The sequence below is a fragment of the Camelina sativa genome, chromosome 13, assembly GCF_000633955.1.
Source record: "Camelina sativa cultivar DH55 chromosome 13, Cs, whole genome shotgun sequence".
NCBI lineage: Eukaryota > Viridiplantae > Streptophyta > Magnoliopsida > Brassicales > Brassicaceae > Camelina > Camelina sativa.
The window spans coordinates 2910488-2926615 of NC_025697.1; the positions used below are offsets into that span (position 1 = coordinate 2910488).

Below are 16128 nucleotides of genomic sequence, written 5' to 3' on the forward strand. Positions count from 1 at the left end.
TTTTTTTTTTTTTTTTTTTTTTTTTTTTTGTTCTTGTATTTTTTGGGGGTTTGAGGTTTGGAATAGAAAGCTCCTGTTTTATCCATGTCATTCTTCATCTTTTTGTCTGGCATTGAGAGAGCCCTTGGGGTCCCTTCTGTTTTTTTTTTTCTTAAATTCTTACATTCTGTTTAGATTTTTCCTCTAGTTTGATTTTAGAGATAGTTTGATATTTTCTTATTCTTTGGATTTTTTTTTTTGATTTTAGAGGTAGTTTGATCTATCTTTCTTATTCTTTTGGATTTTTTTTTGTTGTCAGCTGTGTACAATGCCGTCTGATATACTGGAACCAAGAGGTGTGCCAACACCTTCTCATTTTCATGAAGACATTCGCATCACTCCTGAGGTTGTTAACTCAGTTATTTGAAATTTTTAATGATACAATTGTTCTGTCTGTTATGTATGTGTACAACGGGGGTTTAGTTCTTAAGACATTTGATGTTTTTTTTTTTGTGCAGAAACAGTTTGGTTTCATGAAAAACAACCTGATGGCTGAAAGTGGTGGGGATAGATATTCAAATTTACCGACTAGTTCTTGGACATCTGACAGTTATCAACTCTCTCAACAATCAAGCTTGTCTGGGGCGCTTCCCACTTTTATCCCTAATGGAAAGACAACTACAAGTGATACTCACTGGGAAAAGAGTCTATTTTCCAGCTCTCTCTCTGAACTTTTTACTAGACAATGTAAAGCTTCTCATTCCGTTATACAATATACCACTTATGCAGTTGTTGTTGTTGTTGTTGACATGTTATTTATTCTGATCTGTGTTTCCAAATTGCTGGTTTTGCAGTACGGCTACCAAGAAGTGACAAGTTAGCCTTTACGTCTGCTAAGAAAGAACCTTTTGAGTCTTTAGAAGAGATGGAGGCACAGACTATTGGAAATCTTCTTCCAGATGAGGACGATTTTTTTGCAGAAGTGGTTGGTGATGGTGTTCATAAGTCCCGTGCCAATGGTGGAGATGATTTGGATGATTGTGACCTTTTCAGCAGTGTTGGTGGCATGGAACTTGATGGAGATGTTTTTTCATCTGCGTCTCAAAGAGACGGAATGAGAGGCAGCAGCAATGTTTTCGTTGTTGGTGAACATCCCCGAGGAGAAACTGTATCCAGAATACTTTTTGTTACGAATATGGATAGTATCATTGAAGATTACGAGCTCGATGCCCTTTTTGAGGTACGTTATTTCACCCATGTTTCTCTGGTTATAGATTCCTAAGACACGGAAGTCGTCTCTTTCTCATTGATGATGTATCTTTATTTTCAGCAATATGGAAATGTTCGAGCTCTTAACACTGCTGGCAAGAATCGTGGCTTTATCATGGTATCATACTATGATATTAGGTCTGCTCAGAATGCGGCAAGAGCACTCAATGGCAGACTCTTCAGGGGAAGGAAGCTTGACATTCGTTATTCTATCCCAAAGGTGTTGTTAAATGTTCTGACGATCCCCCTTGTTTGTATGATTTTGGTCGTACTTTACTTTTACCTGTCATCTAAGCTGTCTTTACATCTTGCTTACTACTCTTTGTTGTGATATCAGGAAAATCCCAAAAAAGAGAACTCTAGTGAAGGAGCCTTGTGGGTAAATAATCTTGATTCTTCTATATCCAATGAAGAGCTTCAGAGAATAGTCAGACCATATGGAGAAATCAGAGAGGTTTGCTTAATGTCCTCCTTTGTTCCTGCTTTTGTGATATTTAACGGTTATGCGACATTGTTATGATTTTGCTATTTCTGTTTTATATAGGTTCGTAGAACCATGCATGAGAACTCACAAATTTACATAGAGTTCTTTGATGTTCGAGCTGTAGAGGCCACACTTCGAGGACTAAATGGACGTGAGGTCGCTGGGAGGCAGCTTAAGCTTTCACCAACCTGTCCAGAGGGTACAAGGTGATTAGATTATGAACTTTTCTTCCCTCCTTAGTTATTCTCTATGGCTGTCTTAAATAGTAACTACCGGATTTGAACTGTGTTGATGTGTAGGATTCATCATACTTTTTTTTCCCTTTCAGTTTCTCGCCACAATTTGCTGCAGATGATGGTGAGGGGGGTCTACCTAAAATGGCTTTTAATAACGTATCATCAGCACACATGGGTAAAATAGTGCACACAGTTCATGATAATTTGTTTCTCAATAATTAAACATCCAAGGTCACAGCTCATCCCTATCCTTTAATATATCTATTTCAGGGAGACATTTCCCAGGAATATTAGCTTCGACCTCCATTGATGGTGGATATATGCGAGCTATGCACAATTCTGTTGGGTCACCTGTGAACTCATCATTCATTGAGACTCATCAGAGTCTGGATGGTCCTATTGGTTTGCCACCATCCTCAAGAGTCATCTCAGCTAGCAAGCCTGTTGGTCTTCAGGACACTGGAAACCGTTTTGATAATTCGAAATCGGGGATCCAAAGCATGCCAAATCTACATCCTCATTTTCCTGATTACCTTGACAACTTTGCAAGTGGCTGTCCATATAAATCCTCTACTACATTCTCTGAAATGGTCAGTAATGGCCAAAAAGCAAATGAAGGCTTTATGATGAACAGTGTTCGTGGAATGGGCGTAGATGGGTTTAACGGAAGTGGTAAGTACATGTTCTTCTTATTTCTTTTCTGCTGTGTTACAGTTGCTTAAGGATGGGTGTAAAACTTGTCATTCTTACAAAAATGGTGTTGGACTTACGTTTTCTCATTTGTAATTTTCTTATTGTAGTCATAGGTTCTCCCATAAATCAAGGATCCAATCGTGCTAACCTCAACTTATGGAGCAACTCTAACACTCAGCAACATAATACCTCAAGTGGCATGATGTGGCCTAACTCACCATCTCACGTCAACGGCATTCCTACTCAGCGCATCCCACCTGTTACTGGATTCTCTAGAGCATCTCCTCTAATGGTGAGCATGGCATCATCGCCTGTGCATCACCACATTGGATCAGCCCCAGTAATGAACTCACCTTTTTGGGATAGAAGACAGGGATATGTAGCTGGATCTCCAGAATCTTCTGGATTTCACTTAGGTTCTCATGGTAGCATGGGATTTCCTGGCTCTTCACCCTCACATCCAGTAGAAATTGGTTCTCATAAGGTTTTATCTCATGTTAATGGCAATTCAAAAAATGCACGATCATCGAGACAGATGCCTCACCTCTTTAATGGAAGGAGCCCTATGCTTTCAGTATCAGGCACTTTTGACTTGCCTAATGAACGGTACAGGAATCTCTCTCACAGAAGAAGCGAATCTAGCTCTAGTAATGCTGAGAAGAAACTGTATGAGCTTGATGTTGATCGCATATTAAGTGGTAAGGACAGCAGGACAACGTTAATGATAAAAAACATCCCTAACAAGTAAGTGAATTCACCTTTTTCTCCTATTGTTCTCTGTTTTATAACATTCCTTATAAGTGAATTTAGCTGGTTGCTGATTTTATCCTTTTTTTGGGGTTTAGGTATACTTCTAAGATGCTTCTAGCTGCCATTGATGAGTTCTGTAAAGGAACATATGATTTCCTATATTTGCCAATTGACTTCAAGGTATGGCCTCTTACCTTTTTATCTAATGGATTCTAATTCAACCTTGTAGCTTACGGTATTTTTAATGTCAATGTCAATGAACAACCTTCCGTCTATTTTCAGAATAAATGCAATGTGGGATATGCTTTCATCAACCTTACCGAACCTGAAAATATTGTTCCGTTTTATAAGGTATAGTAGCCTTGTGCCGTTTTATGATCAATTTGTGTTGATGATGAACCTTTGTTGTTAAGAAAAAAAAAAGCATTGGGTAACAAGTTTAAAACCTTAACAGGCATTCAACGGTAAGAAATGGGAAAAGTTCAACAGCGAGAAGGTGGCATCTCTTGCATATGGTCGGATTCAGGGAAAATCAGCTCTCATTGCCCATTTTCAGAACTCAAGTTTGATGAACGAAGACAAACGTTGCCGGCCTATTCTCTTCCACACCGCTGGTCCAAATGCTGGTGATCAGGTAAGAAGAAAGATCAAAGGTCTTTACTCGAGATAGGTTTGTATTAGTCATCGTCAGCCATTTTTATGAGAGTTTGTAAATGTGCAGGAACCATTTCCGATGGGTTCAAACATCCGGTCAAGACCAGGCAAGCCTCGAACAAGTAGCATCGAGAATTACACCAACTTTAGCAGTAGCTCTGATAACCGGGAAGAACCTTTTAATGGGACCGACTCGATGTAACAAATGATGAGGCAGCAGACAGTTTTCATGTCGTAAAGCCAGACTAACCTTAGACGTCTTCTATCAGAGGTTAAAAAAAACCCCAAAAGATTAACACAAGGTAAAAATATATATGTCGTTGACACCCCCACAGCTATGTAAATCCTTGGGGGAGTGGTGAATTACTGAGAAAACTCATTTTGCAGAGGAGAAAGGTTTTTTGAACTTGGTCCTTTAAACTCATTCAGGGTTGTTGCTTCACAAGTTTTGTTGTATCATTAAACCTCCTAGAGAAATCTTGCTGGCTTTTTTTCTCTTTTTATTTCTGATTTTTTTTTTTTTTCTACAAAAATTGTTGGGTTGTGTCGACAAGGATCTTGTCTTTTTTACTTGCATACAAATGTAACAACCTGGTACGGTATATTCAGTTTCTTCGCCAGCGTTTTGGGACCATATAATTTATCATTTATGTAAAACCCCTTGATGGCGAATGTAAAACCCTTTGATGGCGAAGTCTTTGGCAATGCCTTTGGGTTTTTAGCGTTTATTTTAATCTTTTGTTTGGCGACTTTGAAACCCTCTGAGACAGTCAGTTCTATAACCCTGGCTGCTACTATTATCTGAATGTCCAATCTACAAAATGAAACGAGTTTAAATTGGGTTTTGGTCATTCGAACACAAGTAAGAATCCCCCCCATAGTCCGGGAAATAAGGACAACCAAAGCTGAAAGCTGCGTTGCGTTGTGTATAAAAAAAAAGATTGGCTGCTTCAGGAATGTTAACTAACATATTATGGTCCTGTTCGTTTCTCTATTCGGATGAACCATCTGAATAGAAATGAAAAATAGTGTTCGCTTTTAACAATTTAACAGACCATTTGGATGTATCAGTTGGATGATTTTTTCTAAACTCATCCAAAAAATATAAAAAATCTGGCTGAGTGTGATTGGTGTGCATTCTACTGGAGATGATTCAGCCAAAAATAGAAAATGTCCAAAATGCCCTTGCCTAATTTAAACAATTACACTATGTCACCATCTCTTTTCCCCGACACTGAAGAACATAGATGTAGGTTTTCTCACTGTTCGCCGGATCTCTCGTCGGAGTACCTGGTTTATTTTAATCCCCCTCCCTCTCTCGCGAAGAAGACGAATTAGGTTTTGGATATTGGTTACTTTGGTTTAATAGGGTTTGAAGAGTGTGAACTGGACTTAGCATTAAGTTTGATTATTGATTTGAAATACTAGTCTAGGATGCTTTGATTCTTGGATTAGCTTTAGTTTACGGCTTTGTGTTGCAAAGTGTGTTGGATCAATAGATCATATGAATAGGATGTTAAGGTTTCAGATAACGTTAACTTATGAATATATTTTTTCAGAGGTTGTTTGGTAGCTGTGGAGATTTCTGTTTCTGGGTTTGTTTGTTTTGGGTTCTTTTGAGTTTCTACTTGGAGTTTGCTACTGGTGAAAGCAGGGATGCATGACTTCCTGAGTATTATGTGTGTCTATTGGCTAGTGTCTTTCAATGTTTCTTATGAACTCTTGTCTGCGATCAAATTATGTAGGTATGGATCCATGGTTCTGGTTCTGTAGTCTCATTCTATCATTTAGATTTTGGTTCTGAGAAGAACTCTCATATATCAGTCTTGTACTTTGAACAAAACTCTGAATTTGTTCATCAATTTTGCAGGAAACATTTAGGATGATGACATGTATGCCCTTATAGAAGAAATGTATGGACTGAGGGATGCGGTATTAGTATTTGATTTTATGATAAGTTTATGATAAGTTTTGGTTTAGGATAACTACTATAGTTTATGATAAGTTTTGGTTGGATGCGGTATTAGTATTTCATATGGATAATATTGTAGCGGCCCATAAAAGCCAAATGGCCCATTTATGGGCGGTGGAAGAACCTGACCTCCTTTTTCAGGTCTTATGTATGTATTCTCGAGAACAAATTGGGTTTGGTCCAACATCCATATATGTAATTCATGATTGGATAACAGAGGATCTCATGAGCTACATCCTACATATATTTGTTTTATGATTCGTTTGTGATATTTATAGAAAGAAAAAGTTACTAAATACATAGTAGTATGTTGTACACTGTAATTATGCTTTTGAAAAAGGTTGGTTTGCCTTTCTAGTAGCGAAATCTTTGTAAATTGGTCATTATTATGTAAATGTGTGTCTTATTATTCACGTCTCCCTCCAAAAAAGATGCCTTACTCTATTTCTTTCTTTTGTTCCCTATTTCAATTCCAGTCACACCGCATTACACAATAATTTAATGATACAAAATTCAAAAAAAAATATATTCCCATATCACTTGGTAGTATTAACAAAATTATCTCATAAAAACGTCGGTTTGTAAAATCTGATAATATAATAAAACTAGATATATATAACAATTTTCAATGTAAGCCAATAAAAAACAACATAGCCCACTGTAGTAAATATAATCACGTGACGTACGCTTTGTTATCTCACAGTCAATTTAATACATCTCTAGTTTTTTTAAGGCAATGTGATAATTGTAACATTGTCATTAAATAATCTCTCACTCTACAATATTAAGAAAAAAAGAAGAAGGAATATATATAAAAAAAAAAAAAAGGGAGTCAAGACTCAAAGACAGATCGTCGACTTGGAAAACAAAAGTGGGTCCCATCTATTCACTGTCCTTATTTTTTTTTATTTTTTTTCTCTTCTCTCTTTTGTCTTCTCTCTTCGTCTTCCCCCAATCTCCTTCGTCCTTGTTCCTTCTTCTTCTGTTCTGGGGTACGTACTCTCTCGCTAGTCTAATGGGAAGCTGTTGGTCTGATGGGTCAAACGGCGGTGGTGGTGGAATGGTTAGTGGTGGTGTTGGTGGGACTACTTCCTCCGCCGCCACTCCGAACGACGCTGTTGACCATTACCTCAAGTCTCGTGGCTACAATGGCCTCTTTTCTCAGATCGAGGTCCGTCTCTTTGCTTTTGTTTCTTCAAAGATTTGAAATTTTTTTGGTTTTACTAACGTTTTTTCTTTTTGTTTTTGTTTTGCAGCTATCCTTCTCTGCTTCCAATTTACGAGACCGGGATGTGATTTCAAAGGTTCGTTTTTTATTTTTTTTAGAAAACGCAATTCTCTGGAATGGATTCGTTTCTTTATTTTGTTAGCTTCTCGAAAAATCCATACCTTAGTGATTTGATGTATAAAGTGTAAAACTTTATTAGTAATACTTTTGAAACTGCAGAGTGATGCAATGGTGGTTGTTTATACTAAAGGAAGAGATGGAACACTTGCTGAATTGTTCCGTACTGAAGTTGTTTTGAATTCTTTGAGCCCTAAATGGATTAGGAATATTACCATTGGTTATCAGTTCGAGATTGTTCAAACTTTACTGTAAGTTCAGGCTCCTTCAAAATCTCTGGTTATACATCTAAAATTGAGGAAAAAGGAATAAACGTTTCTTAACCACACCTTTTTGCTGCACAGGTTTCGTGTCTACGATATTGACACTCAGTTTCAAAATTCAAAGGAGGAGGTATCTGCAGTTTTCATCTTCCCATGTTAATAATGTTACATTTTTTAATATGATTTGGGAACTTTTCGTTTCAGTTGATTAAGCTCGACGAGCAGCAATTTCTTGGTGAGGCAACATGTACATTGTCTGAGGTATGTTCTCTACTGCTTCTTTGAATGTAAGGAAGCAACCTCCTTTTTTTTTAGTGCAGAGAAAACAGACTAGTGTATCAGATTGCTATAGATTAATATTGATTAAGATGTTATGTGTACTGATTAACTATGCAGATTGTCACCAAATCAAATAGGACGGTTGCCTTAGAACTTATGCGTAAAGAAGGTGTTGGTGCGCAGACTCAACCACAAAACAATGGAAAGCTTATTGTCCATGCTGAGGAGTCTCTAGCTTCTAAGACCAATACAGAGATAGTGTTCAGGGGGTTGAATTTGGAGTCAAAGGATACCTTCTCTAAGAGTGTAAGCTACTAATATACTCTTTGACCACTTTAGCAGAATGTTACTTCAGAGTTCAGACATAAATATAACGTTGTTGATGTTGTTCATACTCAGGACCCGTTTTTGGTGATATCTAAGATTGTGGAGCACGGGACTCCAATCCCAGTCTCTAAAACTGAAGTCTTAAAGAATGATCTTAATCCACTTTGGAAACCAGTCTCTTTAAGTGTTCAACAAGTGGGGAGTAAGGTAAATCAACCAGAGGTGTTTCTTATATCTAGAGTTTTTCTGACCAGGAAGATGTATCAGTTTCTCTTCTGTAATCTTGCAGGACAGCCCACTGGTAATAGAGTGCTTAGACTTCAATGGCAATGGCAATCATGATCTGATCGGGTAACCACAAAATCATAGTTCCTTCCATTCTATTCTTGGGATATGAAAAATGAGTTGCTTTCAAGGTGAGATGATTCTTGTTTCATATTTGGTTTTGCCAGAAAAGTTCAGAAATCTCTTTCAGACTTGGAAAAGCTTCATTTGGCTGGCCAAGGAATCAATTTAGTCTTACCTACTGGTGTTGGACATAAACATGAAGACAGGGTATGGACCTTCAACAACAAGAGGTTTTTATACAATCTAAACTGCGAGACTTCTGATACTATTTACCATAATTTCAGGCATTAAAGAGCCAGCTTTTCGTGGACAAGTTTACTGAAACCGTTCAGCATACATTCCTAGAATACTTGGCGTCTGGATTTGAATTGAACTTCATGGTTGCTATTGACTTCACAGGTAAAAAAAAGACCTGAATAGTGCATAGTTTCTCTAATACATGTCCTTTAAACTTATAATCCAACTGTTCCTTCTCCCATCAGCTTCAAATGGAAATCCTCGTCTCCCAGATTCTTTGCATTACATCGATCCTACAGGGCGGTTAAATGCCTACCAGAGGGTAAGGACTTGATCCTTTCAAGTTTCTTTGAAGAAGCTGGTGACTGTGTTTGATCTTTCTTTCTTCTTATTCAGGCAATAGTTGAAGTTGGAGAAGTATTACAGTTCTATGACTCTGACAAACGCTTTCCCGCGTGGGGTTTTGGAGCTCGTCCAATCGACATCCCGGTCTCACATTGCTTTAACCTCAACGGAAGCAGTACTTATTGCGAGGTCTTGCAACAAATCTTACTCACATTGAACTAAACAACTTTGTATCAAAATTTCTCCACTGAAATCTTTTTTGGTTTGTTTGTTTCTCAGGTAGATGGGATTCAAGGTATCATGAATGCCTACAACGGTGCTCTCTTCAACGTCTCTTTTGCAGGGCCTACTCTATTTGGTCCCGTGATCAATGCTGCTGCAACAATGGCTAGCGACTCACTCTCTCAAAGTGCAAAGAAATATTACGTCTTGTTGATAATCACAGTGAGTTTTATATATATGAATACAAGACATGTGGTTCTTTCTCTGATTCTTGTGTGTTTTTGGTTTATAACATACAATGTCACGTTTTTTTTTTGTAGGATGGAGTAATAACAGATCTCCAAGAAACGAGAGACTCGATTGTCAGTGCATCGGATCTCCCATTATCAATCCTCATTGTTGGAGTTGGAGGAGCTGACTATAAAGAAATGGAGGTTCATAAACAAAAAAACATTATGCTTAATATTATTAGAGAATCTTGAAATAGATTCTTACAAAGTTATGTGTTGATTGTTGTTGTTGTGTAGGTACTAGATGGAGATAAAGGAGAGAAATTAGAGAGCTCGACCGGTCGCATAGCATCGCGTGATATCGTCCAGTTTGTTGCATTAAGAGACATACAATGTGAGTTTTGTGTTTCTTGATTTGTCCTTGCTTCAAAAAACGCTTTGGTCTCTGATCAATGTGGTTGTTGTGTGTAGATGGAGAGGTGTCAGTGGTAGAAGCGCTCCTAGCTGAATTGCCAACACAATTTTTGACGTATATGAGAAACCGTAACATCACTCCCACCTCCACCAACACCTCTTCTTCTTCTTGATCCCAACTCACTCTCAACACTGTACATACATCATCATTCACAGCTCTAAACGCTGTCGTTTTCTCTCGTTTTTTTTTTTTTTTTGTCATTTTTTTTTGGTTTCTCTTTGTCTGGAATTTTTCCATTATCCAGTTCCACGTCAAAATTCATATCATCATCACTCTTGATTTGTTGCCAAAAACTTGACATTATTTTTATCAATATCATTTGCCAAATTTACAAGTTGGTTTGGCGTATTCACATGTTACTGTTTCAACGGTCAACATATTTAGCTGTTGACTTTCTTTCTTCTTTTAGTTAGGATTTAGGTAGACTTTTACTAAGCTTGACCGTTGATTTTAATCTTTACCGTACTTCTCGCTGACACAAATAACATTACAAAAAAATGTAAACACAATTTTTTAAAATTTTTTTATATGAAAATGTTAACTTCAAAGTACCAACTTATATGTTAATATAAAATTGAAAGTAAATGTAAACGTAAAGTAAAAAAAAAAGAATTGTCAAGTCGTGGATAAAATCAACTCAGAATAAATGGTTTCCGGTTTATTGATCGGTTCAATTGCATATGTAGCTATTTGGATGAAACTAATAGTTTGTGTAGTTTTATAAAGATTAAATTTGTTTATGGTGTTTATTTAAGAAGCAAAAAGTTTTTGTGTATGAAAGTTGAGAAAACAATAAGTACATGGTGGAATAATGCGGCAACCCCTAGAAAAATAATCAAACTTAAGCTATGTGACGACGTCGTCATCGAACTCAATTTCCCTGCATGCTTGGCAATTAAAATAACCATCAGAAAATGTTGCTTATTTGTATTCGTTTTCTTTTTAGTCAACAAAACTGCAAACACCTACTAGTACCCATGTGTATATCCTTTTTGAAGTTTTCTTTTCAATCAAATTTCAAATTCGTTGACATGTTGTTGTTATACGATACTCTCTACTTTTTTTCTTCCATTTGATTCACTTTCTTACGTGTGTATTTCACCTGTCTAGCTATAGGCGTAGGCGGGAAAGTATGGACTTCTCTCTCTTCTCTCTCGTATCATTTAGAGAGAGAGAAAGTTCAATCGTTCTTGTTTTGCTGGATCGTATCCAGTGAGTATGCTTCCCGTGTTTCAGCAACGGTGGCTGGCTTCTGTTGTTTCCGGATTTTTGTCCGGATCTGTTTTTTTTTTTTTTTTTTTTTATCTCCTTCGATTCCTTTTCTTTCGGTTTCATTGGCTTTCTTGCTTGATTGCTCTCCATAGGTCCGAACCTGTAATTCTCAGTCCTCTCTTTATTAAGAGGCTAAATCCGGTCTTCATGCTTACTACTGGTTTCTAATTTCTAAAGATCGGGTTTGGTGGTGGATTGTTTGGTGCCCTTAGATTGATTTTGAAAGTAATTGGAGCTGATGTTTGTTGGAGCTGATTATTTGATCAGTTTCATCTTCCGGAGCTATATGGATCGACTGGTTTTTTTTTTTTTTTTTTTTAAATTTTAGGTTTAATGGCAGAAGCTTTGGGTCCAATTTGGAATTCTCCGATATATGGTCATTCAGCGACGCGAGCTTTTTGCGCTTAACGTCACACTCATGCGTCACTTTTCGGTGAATTCAGAACTTTCTTGAAGGTTGAAAAGCTGATATTAGAAGATGAAGTTGAAGAAGATTTTCAGAATTGTATTTAGTGGAATCTTAATCTCATCAAGCTAAAATTGGAATTTTGCCATAATTCTTTGGGCAAAGATTGAGATCGATCGAATTGAGATTTCCGGCGACACAACAACTTCCGGTGATCGGAGATTTCCGACCTCTTCCACTTCCCACGTGTCTTCCAACCCGTTTTACAATAGCCACGTGCCCTATGTGTTGTATCCAAGCTTTCCTTCTGTTTAGGTTCTCTTGTTGGGCTTTGACTTTTTATTTTATTGGGCTTATCTACTTTCTTCTATGTAAAATACTGGCTAGTCTCTTATGGCTGAATAATAAAACAAAAACAAAATTGTGAAAAAAAAAAAGAAAAAAAAAAAAAAAGATTCACTTTCTTACTAAAAATATTCACTTTGTTTTGTCGTAATCGTAGCTATAAAATGTCATTTTTTTTTATAATCTAGACGAAGAAAATTTAGTGACCAAATGTCGTCCCTTCACAACATATCAATCTTACGTTTTTTTGTTCACGATGTCATACGTGACATATTTATATATATGTTTGTTTCCGTTTATTATTTTCTTAATTAAATTTAAGCGTTACATGCATAATTTTTTACTATGAACAAATACAATACCAAAAAAAAAAATAGCGTGTTGCTTGTTGTTGAGAAAATATTACAAATAAAAAAAATGTGAGCCACGTGCAAACGAAACATGACTAATAAAGACAATAGTTAGTTCTATCGATTGGAACTCTCTTATTTAAGTTCCTCTCCTACTTCCCGTAATAAATAAACAAACCTCTGTCTCCACCTAAAAAAATGTGTTTTCTTAGAATAATATTTGGGAGTTGGGACCATGAAATGTCGTTGGTTGTCAATTGTGACTTGTCAAGGACCACATCATACAAAGTGATTTTGTTAATATATATATATATATATATATATTTTTTTTTTCTTTTTTTTTTAATAAAATGTAAAATTTATTCAAAAAAATATCGTTTTATCAGCTGGTAGTTGAAAATGTGAGTTTGAAAAAATTATCTAAGCATTAGCACATGAGGAAGATTAATCTGCAGAATATCTTGATGATAACCACTCTGCCATGGCTTTTGCATATTTGCCTTTGCTTTGAGTGTTGATGCTTAACAGTCTGTCTCTAATGTTTCTGTCAAGTGTTTTGAGCAGTTGAGGAGCTTGTTAATACCAAAATGATTTTGTTAACATGTATCATTAAATAGCTTGTTAATACCAAAATGGTTCGTTTTAGATGTTGTTGTGAACATTGTAAACTTTCTACATCGAGAACCACTATTTTTAATCGTTCATTATAAAAAAAATATTGACAGTATTAATCTAACCCGTTTACATATATTTTTTGGATGACTATTAATTAAACTTTACTCCTTGTTTGATGAACTCACGAATTGTGATAATCTGCTTTCTTTCTAAAGCTTGAATCTTGGACTTAGTGTAGGCATGTAAAAACGTTTTGTTCATCACTGGATCAAAACCTACCACATTAATGTGAAGTATAAACTGAACTATTGCCAGCTATATATAGATGAAATTATAAAACATCTTCGAATAGCACAATTCACACGTTTTCACTTGAGTTATATAGTGATCAGTGTGTACACATTTCTCGAACATAACTTTTGTTTTTCAATCTCTATCCAAATCTTTTTTTAGGAAAAAAGGCCCCACTCACACGTACGTGAACACCTTTTTTATAGATATAGCTCACAACATGTATTTTCCTTTTTGTTAAAATAAATCACAACATGTACACCATATATATAGAAAACAGTTTAACTATTTTCTTAATTATTCCTTCTGCTTTTCAGAGAATGTCGGTTTATAGTTATACACGAAGAATATGTATGTTTTGTTTCTTTGTATGTATATTAAATTAAACTCTCAAAAATAATATAATTTGATTTTTACTCGTCTTCGATTCCATGCCATGCATGTGTTCTTGAAAAGAAACAATTAAACAGAATATATATACATGCATGCTCCTTCTTTAAACTTTCTTCTCCCTTTTTGTCATTTTTGATCTTTATATAGCGTTCATATTAATTTACATGCATTTTTCTATTAGAGCTTTTCTGTTAATCTTTATTGATATACATTTCTTAACATGTTCAGATTCACACGTACGCATTTCTTTCAATAAGCGATTCGAAAAGCTTTTTCACGCGTCTCTACAGGTTTATCGAGTACAGTGATATATAAGTGCATGATTTTTTAAGTTTCTTAAAAATTATAATAGCTAGAAAAATATATATATAAAAGAATATGCAAAACTTCAGCTTGACGTTAAATTTTTGTTGTTTGTCTTATGTTCACACAGACGAAAAATGCTATAAAACCTTCAGAAATTGCTCACCCCAAAACCCTAATTATATATATATTCCCTCTTTCATTTTCCTTCTTCGTCTTCTTTGTTTCTCATGTTCATCAGCGCATCCTCAGTTCAAAATCTGAAGCCCTAAAATCTATAGACAAATTCTAAATCACCTGAAAAGGGGGTTTAAAGGATTTTTACAAGATGGCGAATTCAAGAAATTATGGAAAGAGACCCTTTCGAGCCGATGAATCGGATGAAAAGAAAGAAGGCGACGATGATGAAAACATATTCCCTTTCTTCTCGGCCCGATCCCAGTACGACATGCGTGCCATGGTTTCAGCCTTGACTCAAGTCATTGGAAACCAAAGCAGCTCTCATGATAATATTCAACATCAACCTGTTCTCTATAATCAACAAGATCCCAACCAACAGGTTCCTCCCACTCAAGATCAAGGTATTTTTATTACATATATTAGCATATTACTTGGATTTGCTAGCATATTTATGTGGTGATATGTAAATAGAAAATGATAATAGCTAGTAGTTGTTTTTGTCTTGTTTTATGTACATATATATGAGAAATCAATCAATATACATACACACATATATATACAGCACATATGAATGCTTTCACTTGTTGATTATTTGAAGGACCCTTGAAGAAGAGGCACTATAGAGGGGTAAGACAACGACCATGGGGAAAGTGGGCAGCTGAAATTCGGGACCCGCAAAAGGCAGCACGTGTGTGGCTCGGGACATTTGAGACTGCGGAAGCTGCAGCTTTAGCTTATGATGAAGCAGCTCTTAAGTTCAAAGGAAGCAAAGCCAAACTCAATTTCCCCGAGAGGGCTCAACTAGCAAGTAACAATAGTACTCTTACCGGTCCACCAAACTATTACTCCTCTAATAATCAAATTTACTACTCAAATCCACAGACTAATCCGCAAACCATACCATATTATAACCAATACTACTATAACCAATATCTTCATCAAGGGGGAAATAGTAGTAACGATGCACTAAGCTATAGCTTGGCCGGTGGGGAAACTGGAGCCTCAATGTACAATCATCCGACGCTATCAACTACAACTTCTTCATCATCTGGTGGATCTTCGAGGCAACAAGAAGAACAAGATTACGCCAGATATTTGCATTTTGGGGGTTCTTCACCTCCTAATTCGGGTTTTTGAGATCCTTAATAAATTGGTAATAAGGGATGTTGGGTCACTTGTTATGAGGGGATCATATGTTTCTTGAGTGTTTTGTATTTTCTTTCAGTACGTATGTTTGTTTGTGATCACTTTGATTTTTTTTTATCTTCTTTCAAGAGTTTATGGGGTTCTTCGTTAACAACCCTTGCATTTGGATTTGTTTAAGTTTTTTTTTTTTTTTTTTTTGGGTAACTCGTTTTGTATTAATGAAGAAATTAATTATATACAAAAATGTTACACTTAAAATTTGGAATGTCGTCAAAAATGGTTGTAACACTTAAAGTAATATTAACCTATTCATTTATCATCAGTTTGGTTTTGATTTGAAAATTGAGAAGAAGAAGAAAAAACACAAATTAACGAAAACTGAAGTTTAATCATAGATCAAATTTACACAAACACAGAGTTCCTTTCTATTTTAATTGGAGAGTTTTGACCTCTGTTTTGTGGGCTCTCTTGAGTCAATTTGAATTCACAGAATTGCTACGTATAATCGTTTAGGGTCAGGTTAATTATAAGGAATTACTACTGTTGTTCGAAAACAACGAAGACTATAGTTAGAATGTCGTATTAGAATCACGCTTGTTGACAATACATATTAAAAAGAATTATGAAAAGTAATTTCCGTTATACCCGATCAGGGTTTCAAAAGTAGTATATATGTTTAATCGGTATAATTAACGAGACTTTTAGTAGCCTTTTTTGGT

General features: G+C 36.0%; 3 protein-coding genes across 3 annotated transcripts; all 3 read left to right on the forward strand.

The window, feature by feature from the left end:
* On the forward strand, window positions 299-4759 carry LOC104734746 (protein MEI2-like 4; the record flags this gene model as incomplete). The annotated part of the gene is given in 13 exon segments (XM_010454382.1): window positions 299-385; window positions 498-726; window positions 834-1219; window positions 1310-1468; window positions 1586-1702; window positions 1793-1938; window positions 2061-2143; window positions 2239-2640; window positions 2769-3405; window positions 3507-3591; window positions 3694-3762; window positions 3866-4045; window positions 4133-4759. Coding segments are annotated over 13 exon segments (2706 nt in total). The 3' UTR covers window positions 4268-4759.
* Window positions 6950-10462, forward strand: LOC104734747 (protein BONZAI 2). The gene is made up of 16 exons (XM_010454384.2): window positions 6950-7208; window positions 7294-7341; window positions 7485-7633; window positions 7727-7775; window positions 7850-7906; window positions 8042-8230; window positions 8324-8458; window positions 8541-8602; window positions 8704-8806; window positions 8884-8998; window positions 9082-9158; window positions 9233-9370; window positions 9461-9625; window positions 9724-9837; window positions 9931-10027; window positions 10105-10462. The coding sequence occupies exons 1-16, from the start codon at window positions 7053-7055 to the stop codon at window positions 10218-10220; spliced, it is 1770 nt and encodes a 589-aa protein (XP_010452686.1). The 5' UTR covers window positions 6950-7052; the 3' UTR covers window positions 10221-10462.
* On the forward strand, window positions 14195-15571 carry LOC104734748 (ethylene-responsive transcription factor ERF115). The gene is made up of 2 exons (XM_010454385.2): window positions 14195-14664; window positions 14862-15571. Exons 1-2 carry the CDS (start codon window positions 14412-14414, stop codon window positions 15398-15400), a joined length of 792 nt encoding a protein of 263 aa, XP_010452687.1. The 5' UTR covers window positions 14195-14411; the 3' UTR covers window positions 15401-15571.